Below are 16,302 nucleotides of genomic sequence, written 5' to 3' on the forward strand. Positions count from 1 at the left end.
GCCAGAAAATTCAAGTCCTTCCACTAGAACTTCGGTTCAGTGTTGTCTTGAGTGAAATCCTTCACTCAAGTTCTGTGACAGCGCCTTTCTGTCACTCTCGTGACTTAGGTGGAGCTCATGCCAACTATTAATCAAGCTTACTCCCCAAGATGTTGGATTCCCTCTGATACAGATCTTGAAACCTGGTTTGCGATTGTTTAAGATATGTAACCTTATAAAACAAGTTATTTTAAAATGGCTGTGTCTTACCTTGTGGTGGAATCAAACTAAGCTAGTATCTTCACCTCTGTAGCAAGCAAGTAGAACTGAGTATCAGCCACTTGCTAGTCTGGATATTCTCATCAATACCAAGTGTACTTAAGAGGCTTTAGTAGCCTAGTCCTCAGAAAGAGGTAGGGAGGGAACCGCCTTGACACTGTGAGCTTGTACTCGCCTCTGTAGGAGTTCTGTTGCTAAACAGCCTTGTGATAGATTTGTAGACTAGACCTATTCATTACGGAATTAAGTTGTACGGTAAAGTACTTGGTGTTAAGCCCTTCTAGCTTTCTGGAGATAGGTTGAATGGGAAATGAGCATAGCTGCTGCCTGTCTTCAGGTAGGCTCTGAGTGATTGGCCCTTAAGACTCCTTGATCTTAGCACATGTTTGGCGTTCGGAAGCCTCGACCTACTTGTTGGGAGAGATTAAAAGCTATTTGTGGTAATGAGAACCCCTCCCCTTGTGCAGTCCAAGGGTCTAAATAAGCACATACTAGCTCAAAAGCTAATGAGCGAAGTGGCAGTCAATGAAGAAACCATTCCCTTGATTGGTTTGTTAAATGCGGAAATACCACAAAACTTGGATTTTTCTCTGCTTGCAACTTAAAAGAATGGCTTTAATGCATGTAGTGCATCTGTCCGTACAGCAACTAGCTGCATGTATAAGCAGCCTCTTAATATTATAAGCAAAGCACTGTGTATTTAATTCAGGATACCGTGGAAGGACCTTCAAGTGCCTTGTTCTTCAATGACATGGTTACTGGGAGATTCTACCTGTAGTTAAATATTTAACTATTTGATTAAAAATAAGCTATTTAAAACTGAGCAGCTTAAATGACAAACTGCATGCACTTTAAACATAATAGGCATTTGGTTTCTGAACTTCTAATACATCCCTTCTGCTTCATGGTTCTTGATCCTTAAGGAAAAAGCGCAAGCTGGATAGAGCAGTGTCTGAATTTGCAGGATGTGCCATGTCCCTCCAGACGTGCTCCAGCTCTATCAAACGTGCTGTATTTCCTGTTGGCTAGACCAAGCCAAGAAGCATCAGCCTGAACAGCTTCACATGAGCATTGTGATAGAAATGCCCACTTGGACTTGGAGGCAGACTGGGAAGAAGATACCTGATACTCTAAAGTCTCCAGGCTATATGCCTCAGTTTGAGGGTTTGGGTTTTTCCCTCCAAGGTCCTTTTTTCTCTTAGAGCATACTGAGTATTGCTGATGTGATATGGATGCGGTTTATCTGGACTGAACGCCCAATCGTACCTGAAATTGAACCAAACACAAGTCTGTCAGCACTGACAATCTGGCCACGGCATGTCAGTGTTGTGCCTTGCAAGGGCTTCATTGCTGCCACAGCTTGTTACTTTCCATCCGATACCTTGTTGGCCTTTTGTGCCCAGGAATAGGGGGAGGGGGTGCTGTTTGGTCTCTCCTTATCTCTTTGGATTCATTGTGCCTTGTGTGTGTGTTTCTAACCCTTTCTCTTGTTGCTGTCACTCCTCCTTTCTCCGCTGGCGCCATTTCTGTCCATCCCATCTCATTGGCTGCTGTAGCAATAGGTAAGAGGCGCGTGGTAGGCCATGACTGGCACAGCACAGTGGGCAATTGGTGTGTGTTAGAAAAGCTTCACCAATTTGAGGCTTCCCTCTAGCATAAACCAGTCTGCTGGTTCTGGTACTTGTTCTGTTGGGTTAGAACTTAAGTCTGGGAGGGCTAAGGCTCCAGAACAAGCTAAACTTTCCTTGCAAGGCTTACTGGATGGGAGGAATGGGACTCAGATATTGTTGTTTTACAATAGATTGAACTATTCTTATGGAAAACTTAAGGTAGAAATCAAGTATGAATTTGACTCATTTACAAGATTCCTGGAGCAATAAGAACCTGAAGTTTTTTGAGGGCTGGAATGTCCCTTGGGGGCGGGGGGGGGGCTGTTTACTGACGAAGCTTCTGTGTATGTACCCAGACCTTCAAGGAGCAATCTAACACCTACCACAGTAGCATACTTTCCTTTGAGTATCCCTTTGTTTTCCAACTTGGAACCGTCTACTAGACTGTTGACAACCCTCAATGATTGTGGGCCTCTGTATGCCTGTACTGCTGCTTGCAAGGGTATTGTTATCTGCTTTTGAACGTGGTTCTGGAAATCGGTACCTTGGCCTTGACCCTGCAGTGGGGAGACCCCCTGTTCTGCATAGCTTCTAAAGAGGACTATGAAGTAAGCACGGCTAGATGAGTCTTGGCTTGGTGTCTAGACTTTTGCTTTAAGTCTCAAGCTTGTCACTGAAAGCCCTCAGACTTCTGTTGATGTCCTTAGTGTTAGCAGGCTTAAAATTAGGGAGCTTATCCAGACTAGCAGTTACAGGATAACGTAACTCTAGCATGGAACAACTGTTTTCCAGAATGTCACTTGTACATCCCTGTGTACCCAGGAGGAATTTCTTCCATATCATCACTAGCGTGGACAGTGGGGAAAAAAAGCTTGGATTAAAGATGATGGCAGCTATAAAGGGAAACTTGCACAGTACGTTCTCTGTGCTATGCAGAAATTCCTTACGATAATAAATGGTACTGGACCATCCAGTGCATGTTAAGCATTGCTGCAGCATGCTGCACCGTGGGGACCATAAGTCCACCTGCCAGAGAGCTACTCCAAAGCATAGCAGTCTTGAGAGGACATATGTAACTGGAAAGACAAAGTTCTGAATCCTGCTTGCTGCTTTGAGCCTGCCTTCCATAGTGCCTGGGGTATGGAGGTGAGATGGATCTGAGAACTAAAGCTTCTGAGAGCAATAATCCCTTTCAGAGCACACCTGGGTACTGACATCAGTTGGGTGACCGGGGTAGGGTTTGCTGTGTTTTCCTCAGCAGTATGTCTGTCAGGAACTACCTTCAAAGCTGCGGTCTCCCAAGATATCCTCTGCCTTGGGCAAGAGTATGAAGGCCTGGGCATGCAGAGTAGACAGACTGTCTAGTCAAAACTGTGCTTCTCTCTAAGTGAGCCACAGTCTGTTCTAGCCTTTGTTCCTGGCTATGGCAATAAATCGGGAGTACTAGCAAAGTTAATCGAAGGGAGGTTTCTCTGCCGTCTGACTCCAGGTGGAGGTTAGCCTCTCCTTCTGACTACAGTTAGTGTTGCATTGTAGTCCAAAGCTCCTTAGAGACCAGTAGCTCTCCGTCCTCTCCTTTGTGCAGGGTTTAATGTGTAACTCTGCTCAGAGCCTTCAGTTGTCCCTCTTGGCTGAGACATCCCCAAACACCCTTTATAAGAGGACTGAGTGTATGTAGTTTGATGTCTGGCTGTAATCACACCAGCAGAATTATGCAGCCAACTTGTTTTCACGTACCCTGTGCTAACTTCCCTTTGGTGGTGATCTCGTAGGCGGAATGCTGTGGACGCTTTCCGCGTCAATGTCATCCACGCACGGCAGCAGGTACGCTCGCCTGTCACCAACATCGCCCGCACCAGTTTCTTCCATGTCAAGCGTTCCAACATCTGGCTGGCTGCTGTCACCAAGCAGAATGTCAATGCTGCCATGGTATTTGAGTTTCTTTACAAGATGTGTGACGTGATGACTGCCTACTTTGGGAAGATCAGTGAGGAGAACATAAAGAACAACTTTGTGCTGATCTATGAGCTATTGGATGGTAAGTGGCTTCCCTTATCTGCTATGTGATGCTGCACTCCGTCTTTCTGTAGCCTTTAGCTTAGCCTCATGTAGAAATAATCCTTGAAGTATCTTTAGTATGTGATTGGAATTCAAAAGGACTTGTGCTGCTTTCTAGTTCTACCTGTCTTTAAGCCTATAGCTGTATGTTAATCATGGCTCGCTCAGCTGAAGCGTGGTGCTGTGCACTGGTATAAATGAGGCAACCAGTACTGGACCCCAGCTTCTGTGTGATTCCTATGTATATACAGGGCTGCTGTTATACTGAGGAGTGTGAGGAGAACGGTCGTAAGCTCCTTTAAAGCCAGCCATCTCAGCTGGAGCCCAGGTGGCTCAGGCCTGGCGTAGTAGCGGTCACTCTGGTTAAAGTCAGTACAGTTGTCGCTCTAAATAGCGTCTTTGTGGCAGTTCTGAGAGAACAGAAGGAAAGCAATAAAACCAAACTCTCTGTCCTAGCCCTACCTCCCCCAAAGATGCAGCTCTGAATTGCACTGTGGAATAATAATATGGTGTGCCTTCAGCTACTCGTGATATCGGCCTGCCTGTGGAGACTGCCCTTGAGCTGTCTTTGTTTGGCGTAACATGAACACTTTGTATTAGTAATGCTTCAATTTGTTCCCTAGACAAGAAGCCGCAAATGTGGGTGTACTGGGATTCTTAGCCAAGAGTCGCAGTGACTGATGGGTTCTTTATTCCCTCTGGGCAGATCAAGAAGCTGCTGTTTCTCTGCTTTAGTCAGGCAGTGCTGTCTCCTAGTAGGCACAGTGAGATTAAAAACTTGCCAATGTGCTGTTACTCAGTATTCATGTTAGTGGTCTTCTATCTCCTCTGGATCCCACGTGGATTGCTTCCTTCCTCTCTGGGGGTTTTAAGTATATTAGCTGTCTGTAGTTAATAGGTGTTTTCTCACATTGATCACCCTGCAGTGTCACTACTCTGCTGTTTGGTTTTTTTTTTTTGGGGGGGGGGGTTGATTTTTTAAATTACATTTTTCAGGTGAAAATCAAAGCCTAAAGAAAATGCTGCAAAGAGAGATTATTCTGCTGTTGGATAAACCCTCTTCACTGTCCCTTGGATGCTTGTGAAAGAAAGCTCTCCTCAATATGCCCTGGATGCCTATTTTATTTAACAGATACTTAGACCTGAAGTGCAGCCTCATTAAAAAAACAACAACAAAACAAACAAACCAAAAAAAACCCCAGCAAATTCATTCATCCTTCTGGGCAGCTTCTCCTCACTCTTCCTCTCTCCCAAAATAAATAAATAGAACCCTGCAGTTGACTGTGCAGAAAAGTCAGCTTGGCAAGACTTTTTCTCTGAGTAAAGAATGCTCCAGAGACTTGCCCAAAGGTGTAATGTGTAAGCAGCATCTGCACGCTAGTTCACTAGTTTGTTCTCTGCTTATAAGACCATGGTTAGCATGATTGGCTTGCTTTTACCTTGCAGTTCTGACTTGTGGCTCTCTGAGCTAATCGTTCTTTTTACCCTTCTATAGAAATCCTGGACTTTGGCTATCCTCAAAACTCTGAAACAGGGGCCCTGAAAACCTTCATCACTCAGCAAGGCATCAAGAGTCAGGTAATTGGAGGGGTTTTGGGGTACATCGCTGCTCTGCTGGTTTGTTTCTGTAAGCCTGTTTAAGAAAGTAGTCTTGACTTCCAAACTGACTGTTTGATCTCTGCTGAGAGCAGGTGCCTGAGTAGGTTGAGAACATGCTGGCAGGGTAGTGGCTTGATGACATCTCATTCTAGGTATCTGCACTTATGTGACCTCATATGCACTGGGGCCTGCTAAGGTCAGGGAGGAAGGGCCCTGAACTGTGATAACGCCAGTCCTTGCATGTAAGTGATTGCTGGCTTCAGGTTCTTGGTCTACATCAGATGGAGCTTCTGACAGAGAATAAATATCTGCATACTGAACCAGAAATAGCTCTCCTAGGTGTGCGTCTCAATGAGCAGGGCTGTTATTCTCTGGCCTCTAGTGCTTTCATGCCTGCTTTGTGATGGAGTATTCTTAAGCCTCATGGAACTTGCCCTTAATCAGGACACGAGTGTTATGTTGCCGGTTCTAACATCTTTGCAGATCAACAGATGTATCAGTACAGACTCGGCTTTCTCATGTTAGAGATGAAGTTCTCTGCTGTGCATGTGGCACAGTAGTAATCCTTGCATCAAAGTTTACAATGGATGTAGGAGAAAAAGGGCATCTGGGGAAAAAGACACTTTAATGAGACTCTTCCTGGGAATGTTTTTCAAACTAGTTACAATCCTACCCCAGGCTACAGGCCTAAAAACAAACCTTCCCATCATGGACAGCTTATGCTGGACCTCTGAAACCAAAGGATTGTTACACCCACTATTTCTTGTGTCCCCAAGGCATGTTGCTCACCTCATTGGTCAAGTGACACCTTTCCATCTGACTAGGTTATGCAATTCATAATGAGAACTTGGCCTAAAACTCTGTCCTCTCCCCTATGTAGCGGGTGAGCCAGGGAGTCAGTCTCTAGTAGGGTGAAACTTCAGCACCAAGGGACAAATGGAAGCAAAGTGCTAAACAAGAAACCGCCTCGCTACTGTTCTTGCTGAGGATAAGCAGGGATCGAAGTCGCTTGAGGCTTTGGTTCAGCTCTTTTTATCAGCTCTCCCTTCCGAAGAGTTTCTTTTTAAACTTGTAGTCAATTAGTAGCAAGACTAGCTGCATCTCTGGCTACAGAGATGAAATAGAAGCATTCAGCTGTCCCCAAGTGACACATTTCCTGCTAGAAAGGCAAACAGCGTTTAGCAAGAGGACGTGTATCAGCGGCCAGATGTGAGTGCATCCGGTGTCCGTCCCCCATCCTGAGCCCTAGTATAAATCACTTCAGCATTCTGCAGTCTGACGTTTTGGGCAGTCAGCACTCAGGCTAGCTGAGTCAGCTCCTGTACCTAGGAAAACTCAAAACTACCACCCTCACTTCCTTCCCTAACTTTCTTTTTCTTTTTTTCTTTTTTTTTTTACTTTGTCTGTTTTAACAAACTCTTATGCTATTTGTGTGCACGCTACTGTAAAGCTCTAGCTTAGTTGTTGCTGCATCTTGCCTCATTCAACAAGATATTATTAGTCCTTCTCCTACGAAGAGAAGACACTTTGGCCTACAGATTCCCATAACTAATGGTGCAAAACTACTGTTTTGTATGCTGGGATTGTGGGACCCCAGTTCTGCTCAAAAAGAGCAGAAGCAATCCTTTCCAGGCACTGTACAGCAAAGGGAACCAATTCAAACACTTGCCAAGTTTCTTTGTCTGCTCTCTACTCTGATATATTTAGCTTCTAACTCCTGCTTCATTTGGATCCAACTTCTGGCAGATACTGTGGGCCAAAATCGGCGACTGGGGTGGTCTGTCATCTATGTTCCCTTATCCCTGCTTGGTTCATGATAGTGCATTCCTTGGGCTTATGTCCTGCTGTATTTGAAGACCATAATCTGCTGTTATGGCAGACTTTGGAAACTCTCAGCCTTATGACTTTGTTCTTAGATAAAATTTGAGGTTTACTGGGCTGCTGCCATTTGAATTGCCACCCTATATGGATATAGTGGTCTTGCCAGGATTGGTGAGCTTAGGATTTAAGTCTTGCTTTATTTTTAGGGGTGGATCTGACATTGCTATGTAGCTTGCCAAGGAGACTACCCCAGCACTCTGGGGATGAGGTCATGCAGCATGCTAGAAGACTAAGAGAGGCTGGTGTGTAAGATGGCATTCCTTCTAGCTCTTACGTATGGAGTGGTAGGTAGCCCATTGCTTGACTAGCACAACTGCAGACCATACTGTTCTCCCTTAATGGAACCCTGGTACAAGTGTTGGCTCAGATTCCTTCCTCTAGAAGAGGCTAAACCTGGCCTTACAGCTCTAGGTGAAGTGATGGCTGTGTGCTGAGTTCTGTCATCAGCTCCTGTCTGTCCAGACTTAACGAACAAATTGAGTGTTTCCTTAACCCTCCAAGTGCTTTTTGGGAGTCTGACATGCTCAGCTCCTAGGTACAGTGTTTTCTTCAAGCCTTAGGCATGCTGTAGCAGTAAAATGCTAGTGAGGGGTCTGCTATCAGCTGAAAGTCTGCCAGAGCCCCGAAAACCTGGTGGTAGCTACCTGCCTCTTACCTAGTCCAATATGCTGGCAACTGAGCAATTAAGGAATTGGATGTTCTTTTCCTGTTTTTGCTGACTTGTTTGTCCAGTTCAGGGAAGCTCCTAGTCCAGAACAATTTCTGACCAGGGTGCCTTCAGTCCCTCTTGAAGGAAATACTCATGCTGCTGGGTGACTTCAGCTTTGAGCACTCCCCAGGCATCTGCTTCCAGATCGGCCTAGTTCCCTTCTGTAATGACCAGCAGAGATTCATGATGCTCCTGCTCTTGCAGGAGATGGGAGCTTCTGCACATGATCAGTGACCCTTTGAGTAACTGATGCTGCTTTGGAAGCCAGGCTACTGAGTATCATATTTGCTTGTTCCTCTCCTTCCTTTTGAGCCTGAACAGAGCACTGAACAGGGCAAATAAGGAGGCTTTTTGTGGGGCAGACAAGGGAGTTACTTTGCACTGCATTGAGCATTTATCTAAGCAGTTCCCGATGGAGTAAAAAATGCTCTGCCTCTTGGATGTTACTGTAATGGGTCTGCTAGCTCAAGGAGTGACCAAGTCCCTGATAAGAGCCCCATGTGGAACTGAACCATTGCTGGTTTAAAACTTGAGTTCATGCACTGCCACCCTGTGGCCCCAGTGCAAGGCTGCTGGGGCAAGACCCACTTCTGCTTTCTGCTCTTCTGGTAGAAGAGGCAGAATTAATGAGGACATAACTTTTTATAGGAACCAGACTTATTAAAATGCCCATGGTGCTGGATGCCTAGTACTTCTCATAGTCTGGTTGTCTATGCCATAGTAAACATTCAGGGCTTGCTTTAGGAATGGCATTGTGAGGAGTCTGCCCTGCCTAGGAGTGTCGCTGGGAGTGGTATTTGGCCTGTCTGTCATTCCATCTTGCTGCTTTCTGTTTGAGTGGTACGTGATGGGCCAAGCCTGAAAAGCCATTTCACGACTGGGAGTAGTGGGTTTCCTGAGCTAAAGGTCCGAGCCCCTCATCTTGTTTTTTGCTGCCTAGTTAGTGATGAGCTGCACTGCTTTGTTCCTGTCCTGAGGTAGCCTTAAGCCTAACTTGCCTCTTTCTCCCTTCCTCCCCTTTCTTGCTATTGACCTGCTTGCCTGTTAACCCTGTGTGCACCACACTTGCTGCTATACATCTACCTCTTCACTTTCTGCGTGTGACTGGACCCCGCCTATAGCATCAGGTAGGAGACCTTGCTGTGCCTCTCAACATAATCCGTAGCGCTCTTAGGAGGCTTAGAGCCTGAACACTGCTAGATATGTGTTAGGTTAGCGTCAGCGTAGAACTGTTGCCCCAAACCGCATGCTGGCAAGAAGCAGCCCTTGGGGACTGGCTGCCTCATGTTAGATAAGGGTGGCAAATTGGCCTGGCAGCTGCCTTCCTCCCTAACATATGGATTGATGTGATGGTCTGTCAGCCATGACTTGGAAGTCATCAGTGGAGCCCACACCCTCCCACACCTAAAGCATGGCCTGATAGAGTAGCTAACAAAAATGAAAAAAATCTTTCTTGCTGTCTTGAGGACCAATTTGTAGTTAGGCACAGAATTCACTGCACTGAGCACTGCTTTGGTGACCAAATCACGGGACGTGTGACAACACCCACCTCTTAAGTGGCAGAAGCAGTTGTGTACAGTAAATGGCAAGTGCTTCCTCTTAATTTAGAGCAAGCTTTCTTAGTCTTTGTGTTTATCTAGAGGTCTAAGATGTCATCTCCTTCCCTTCAGACTAAGGAAGAGCAGTCCCAGATCACCAGCCAGGTGACTGGACAGATTGGATGGAGACGTGAAGGGATCAAATATCGTCGCAATGAACTCTTTCTTGATGTGCTGGAGAGCGTGAATCTCCTGATGTCCCCCCAGGGTAAGTGGGAAGTGCTAAGCTGGCATCCTTTTGCCCTTCAGGGCTCTTGAGTGGGGACTTGCATGTGTATTCTGAACTGCATTCTTCTCTACACCAGGTCAGGTTTTGAGTGCCCATGTCTCTGGCAGAGTGGTGATGAAGAGTTATCTGAGTGGAATGCCAGAGTGCAAGTTTGGCATGAATGACAAGATTGTCATTGAAAAACAGGGCAAAGGGACTGCGGATGAAACGGGGAAAAGGTAAGACGTGTTGGGGTAAAAGTCACTTGCTACCAGGGACCTTTATGAAAGGGAGCACTTAGTAGCTGCTCTGATCTGACAGATGAAGCTTGTCTTTCCTTCTCTTCAGGTATTGCCGCTAGTTTTTCGTCTGGGTAGGTCAGTTATCCTGCAAGGTAACAACCTCAGGGCCTTGATATAAAGGGCTTCCCCATAGCAGGGCTAATGACACTTCACCTGTGCACATCTTAGGTGTCAGACTTCACACCTATGCATGGGAAAGTATCAGGAGCAGTGGGATCCTCTGGGCTGTCATCTTTCTTGAAGTATTAAGATTCAAATATAGTGCCGAGTGTGGAGTTCTTGCAGCTGGAAACCTTCCTCCAAAGATGATTCTCCCAGAGCTTGTGTCTCTAGCAGCTCTAGTTGGTGCAGAGGCTCTTGCAGGATACAGGAACAGTGCCCCCAAGGAACAGTGAAGGAACCCCTCTGGCCATAACATGTTCCAGACTGTTCCAGCTGACAGGGCTAATGTTTGGGTAAGCCCCTTCTGCTGATGTAGGATCGTTAGCAGCAATGTGGGCTGGAGGCTCACCCTTTTGGGAGTCAGCTACCTTCATTCCCAGCTGTGCCTCAATCAGCACCTATCCTATGCTGAAGAGGGACTTTATGCTTTTTTCCAGTGTTACTGCTTAAGGGGAAGAGATCAAAGCAAAGGGACTGCCATTTTTTCTCCCACTAACCATTTATGACTCAACTGTTTCTTTTGTGTGCTTTTTTTGCTGACCCCCCAGTGAATTGGGAAGGTAGATAATCTGCTTCAGCTACATGTGCACTCTGCTTCCTTCCTTGTCTACTGCTTTGACTTGTGCATGTAACCCAGATCTCAGACACTTTCCATGATGATTCCTGTAAACTGAGCTGAGCTGCTGTTTGCCTTTTCTCTTAGAACCAAGCCAAGAGCTGTCACTTCACTGTCACCTTTAATCTCTCCAGTACCTGGATCTAGTCAGTAAAATGGACTGAGCCTCAGGTGCTGGCCTGTAGTGAAATACCCTAGTGAAAACGTCATCTGTGTAGGCTTCTGAACAGTCAATAACAATGTTTGTCCTAAAACTTTTATGCTGTATGAGCATCTTCACCTGTAAATACACCATTTTCTTGAGTTAGAGAAGCAGGATGGAGCTAAAGCTCTTGCTGGGTGGCTCTCCCAAACTGTGGTTCTCCAGTAGGCAAGAGCTCAGAGATGTCACTGTCCAGAAGCATTTAGTAATAAAGTGGCCAAAAGGGACAGCTGTTGCTAGTTGTTTTTTGGCGTCTAGCATGTGGCAGTACCAAACCTCTGAGTAATGCTGCTTGAGACTTGAACCGGTGCTAGGCAGCAGAGCTTTCCCAGCAGCGTTCCAAAGAAACCAAAGAACAAGTCTGCTAATGTTGGCTGTCATCTGGGCAATAGATTGGAAAAGACTAACCTTCACTTATGGAGCATAAGCTACACCAGTGGGCTGTGTAAAGTAAGCAACCATTCAGCCTGGACTCGGTCTGCTTCCCACATATGCAGGTAATGGTGGGGTCTCAGTATGACTAAACAGGCCTGTGTTGCTTATACTATCTCTATGCGCTTACATAGCTGTCCTGTTGCTCACAGCAGTTGAGGCAGCCTAGATATCATAATCCTACATTGCCGCACCTTCTCTATGCTGGTGCCTCTGTCTCATTTTCTAGCTCCTCTCAGTACCCGAGAGGCATTCTTGGCTAACTCTGGGACCTGTAGCAAGGAAAACATTGTCAAACTGGAACCCGATACAGGTTGAGTACTGGCAGGTTAGTCCAGTGCACCTAGCTGCACAGACATTAGCTGTCTAGGTTTTAGAAATAAAAAACATGAAAACGTTTGTGGCAGGCGTTTTTGTCCTCAGTAAATTGGTTGCTATGCTGGCCTGAGGAAGAAGGTTTCTGTCCTGGGTCAAACCATGAGCTAGCAGCATGGAAATTCTCAGCTGTGAGGAGGTTTCTGAGCAGGTAGACCCCAAATGTGGCATCTCCTAGCTGTGTGGCAGTGGGATAGCTTTGTGGACAGGGAATGCTTTTCCCCCCCTTGGACTGCACTGCAAGAAGACTTGGGCTAGCAGAGTTGCCCTTGCAGTGCTGAGAAGCTGCTGACAGGCAGACCTAAGCGTTGCATTCCTGGCTGTGACTGAAGGGTGCTGCTCTAACCTCTCCTCTTGGGGAGAGGAGGGAAAGAGCTCTTTTAAACAAGCTTGAAGTCTGATCTTGGCGAGTGTGAAACAAAGGAAGCCTAAGCCAGCAGAGCCTGTCCCTTAAATCTCTCCCTGCCTCCCCGTTTCCTGGACACCTGCGATGGCAACATGCTCTGTAGAATAGTTTCTGCCTGAGCAGACTCTGCCTGCACCAACATACTGGGGCTGCAACTTGCGCTTGTTTAACTCTGTCTTGTGTTTTAGTGGCAAACAGTCAATTGCCATTGACGACTGCACTTTCCACCAGTGTGTGAGACTCAGCAAGTTTGACTCTGAGAGGAGCATCAGTTTCATTCCACCAGATGGAGAGTTTGAACTCATGAGGTATGGTGATAGGGAATGAACAATCTGATGTTGGCATCTGCTTGCTGCTACAGTTGTGCTGCTGGTCTCCAGGCAGACTTGCTGCCCTTGAGGAAGCAGCAAACGTGCTGCCTTCCTTTCTTTTCATAGTGCAGTCTATAGGGTGTCTTACAAGTCCTTCTTTACAGATGCAATAGAAGCCCAGCTCCATGTTGTTGGTTTTTTTTTTTTTTTGTCACAATCTTGGCATTGGATATGGGTTTCCCTGCCCTTTAGCCTACTGTATCTGGTAGTGCCTAAAACTGGTGTCTTTGAACAGGGTCACTTTGCAGGAACAAGATACAGAACTTGGGACTCGAAGTCATCAGTGGCCTAGGGCAGCACGGATCTAACTGCTGCTTACTTTTGGGATGGCTCCCTTTCTGGCTGATGCTTTTAAGCTGTTCCCTGTGTGTGGAGGCTGTCCCTTTAGGAAGGTAGTACAATTTGAGGCCCTAAGAGTTAGCTCCTTCTTGGAGTTCATTGTTGCCTCTCTCCTTGCAGATACCGAACCACTAAGGACATCATCCTTCCCTTCCGCGTGATCCCTCTGGTGCGGGAGGTGGGTCGGACCAAGCTGGAAGTGAAGGTGGTGATCAAGTCAAATTTCAAGCCTTCCTTGCTTGCCCAGAAGATAGAGGTAAGAGAATAAAACTTGAGGTTTCTTGTGCCTGGGAACTGTGTCTCTAGTTATGTCTCACAGATAGTCCTCAAGTTTGTACAGGACTAAGAGTGAACTGAAAGTCCTACAGATGTGTATTGCTGCTGTGCTGGAGGGGAGGCCCTGTGTAGTAGGGAGGTGGAAGCTGTTCTTAGTTGCATTGGCAACTAAGAACATCGTTCCTTGGCAGAAGACTCATTCCCTGCAGTACCTGCTTGGAAGAGTGCAAAGCAGCTGTTCACTTAACATCTTTGCCACTATGAAAAGCTCATGTTCTTCTGTCTGCATGATCTAACAGAACATCAGACAGGTAGTGGGCTATGAGATGTTTAAGACAGCCAAGGGTAAGGGTAGATGTGCAGCCTAGCCCTCTTCTGGGGAAGGGCTGTTGCTGCAAAGTCAGACTGCCCAGAGCCCAATCTGAGCAGACCTCCCTGAGCAGCCTGGCATCCTGCCTGAGCTCATCTGTCTGACGCTAGTAGAATTTCCTGCTGCACATCTGTAGCCTGAGCTGAAGTGCTCTGCCCTGTTCCTCATAGACTGTTGTGGATTTTACGAACTTGTTTGAGCCTTTACTCCAACACAAGAAATCAGAGAGCCAGCCTATGATGCTTCAGGGTAGCTGATATACTCTGGGCCTTGAGATGGAGGGAGAAGGCCAAGGGATCCAGGACAGCAACTGCACTGTCCTGGGAAGTGTCAGTCTTCCTGTGAGCCTGCGTGGAGTGGTCGGGCTGTGGTCTCCTTGCCCCTGCTCACCAGACTCTTCCTTCCAGGTCCGGATCCCAACCCCCCTCAATACCAGTGGAGTGCAAGTCATCTGTATGAAAGGGAAGGCAAAGTACAAGGCCAGTGAGAATGCCATTGTCTGGAAGTAAGTGAGCATGGTTGGGCAGGAGCAGAGCTTGGGGAGGCAGAAGCTGTTCTGTGCCTCTGCAGTGAGCATGCCTAGCGAATAGACTCGGTTATTTCTTCACCTCTGGGCCTTCCCTGATAGGATTAAACGTATGGCTGGAATGAAGGAATCCCAGATCAGTGCAGAGATCGAGCTGCTGCCCACCAATGATAAGAAGAAGTGGGCTCGGCCCCCAATCTCCATGAACTTTGAGGTGAGTCAGTCCACCTTCCAGGGCACAGCTAACCTGGAGATGCTTTGTCATTTCCTTCTGCCCTCATGGGAACTGCTCAGGTCTGAGACCTCCCTGTCCCTGACTGCTCTGTGACTCTTCCTAGCATGAGGCCACCCCTACAGGTAGCAAAGCTAAAGGAAGAAAAATGCCCTGAAGGCCAATGGAGTCTGTCACCACGCATGCAGGGTATAAAGAAGGAAACAGTAACTCTGTGTCTGTTTCCAGATGCTTGGCTGGGGGTCCTCAGGCTGTTTTGTGTGCATACCATCTTTTCTCTGTGTTCCAATGCTCTCCGTTGCCTTTCCCTTTAATCAATAGGTCCCGTTCGCGCCCTCTGGGCTGAAGGTGCGTTACCTGAAAGTCTTTGAGCCAAAGCTGAACTACAGTGACCATGATGTGATAAAATGGGTCAGGTACATTGGCAGGAGTGGGATCTATGAGACCAGATGCTAGCCCGAGCAAGCTGGCAGGCTCCCTCTTCAAGCCATCCTCCACGTCTCCTCCGTCTTCAAGTACATTCAGAGAACATCTGCCTGGCCCCTCTACAGATGGAAAGACCCTGTGGCTCACCTTGGGAATGGACTCGCCTGCCTGTGCTCAGTTACCACCCATGCTGCAGCTGAAGTTCAGAACCCAGTCATGTGCAGGGATGCTGTCAGCCTCCTGCTTTCTGTCCCAGGGTGGGGAAGGGCTAGTCTAACTCCCATCCTCTCATGATCTTTCTAGGGAACGTCCACCATTAAACTCCTCTTCTGTTGGTGTCTCACTACTTGCATCATATCCTAGTATTTTTGACGTTCTTGTGCATATGTACCCGTAGATTAGACCTAAACATAGACTGGACAAATCTGAGTTGAAGTTACCCTGGCTTCTGTACTAGCTATTGCTGTTGTGGTAGATGTTGCTGGCCAGTCTGAGATACCTGGGGTGGTGAGTTTGTCAGGCCTCCACCGGAGGAGATGGTGGGCTCACTGGACCTCACCACTTTATATTTCTTGCAAAGTCTTCAGTATAGAGTCCTGCCATGGGAAGGTTTGTGACCAAAAAGGATGAGGGTTTAGACTCTTGCTGGTGTGTATGTGGGTGGCACAGCATTTCAGGTCCTTAGAGCACTTACCCCCACCTGCTACTGGCTTGGGCCAGTCTGTCTTTTCCAACCAGATTGTAAACTTGGCCCCTCTGTCCCAGGGAGTGTGGGGCAACTGAGCTCTGTCAGGATGTGAACAGGGTCTGTCCTCTAGAGTCTAAAATGCCAATGGCAGTAAGAGCCCCCTGCCCCAGCCTGCCCTCTCCACACTTCTACCAAATGCTTCTGGGCCATAGGAATGCTGCTGCTACCCACAATCCTGCTTCTGGTAGTGTGGTCTCCATTTTGTACACTTTGTGATTTGTCCAGCTCTGAATCTAATAAAGTATGTAGAATGGAGAAGGCTGCCACTGCTGCTATTTGGGAGTTGTGATGCAAAACCCTGGGCTGTGCTCTGGGTCCCTGCCCGAGGTTGTCCTGGGGCTTGCATTTGCTGCTTCCCCAGCACTGGACTGCCTCTGGGTTAGTAGGTGCAAAGAGCAGGGATGCTCTTGCTTCCAGCCATGTTAGTGCTGAGTTCCAGCTGCTGCTCCCTGGTGCAATGAGGGTGCTGTGAGCTGCAGGACCCCTCGGTGCTGGTGAGCTGCAGGAGCCAACAGTGCTTGGCCCCTCTATGCTGGGGAGTGCTGGGCTCTGAACTAGAGCAGGGAAGAGGGCAGACCTGACTCGCTGAGGCCTGCAA

At 47.3% G+C, this 16,302-nt stretch overlaps 1 protein-coding gene across 6 annotated transcripts in view; it reads left to right on the plus strand.

Annotated features, from left to right (window-relative positions):
* Positions 1 to 15,962, plus strand: part of AP2M1 (adaptor related protein complex 2 subunit mu 1) — a 32,532-nt gene extending 16,570 nt beyond the window's left edge. For all 6 annotated transcript variants that reach the window (XM_068954628.1, XM_068954629.1, XM_068954630.1 and 3 more), the window contains 9 exons: positions 3,641 to 3,906; positions 5,422 to 5,504; positions 9,786 to 9,921; positions 10,019 to 10,160; positions 12,605 to 12,724; positions 13,247 to 13,382; positions 14,180 to 14,277; positions 14,401 to 14,512; positions 14,852 to 15,962. In XM_068954628.1, the coding sequence (XP_068810729.1) occupies positions 3,641 to 3,906; positions 5,422 to 5,504; positions 9,786 to 9,921; positions 10,019 to 10,160; positions 12,605 to 12,724; positions 13,247 to 13,382; positions 14,180 to 14,277; positions 14,401 to 14,512; positions 14,852 to 14,986 (1,228 nt within the window). In that variant the 3' untranslated portion in view covers positions 14,987 to 15,962. The remainder of the gene's footprint in view (positions 1 to 3,640; positions 3,907 to 5,421; positions 5,505 to 9,785; positions 9,922 to 10,018; positions 10,161 to 12,604; positions 12,725 to 13,246; positions 13,383 to 14,179; positions 14,278 to 14,400; positions 14,513 to 14,851) is intronic.
* Positions 15,963 to 16,302: the final 340 nt, after the last annotated feature.

This window comes from Struthio camelus, chromosome 9, assembly GCF_040807025.1.
Source record: "Struthio camelus isolate bStrCam1 chromosome 9, bStrCam1.hap1, whole genome shotgun sequence".
NCBI classification, from domain to species: Eukaryota; Metazoa; Chordata; class Aves; order Struthioniformes; family Struthionidae; genus Struthio; species Struthio camelus.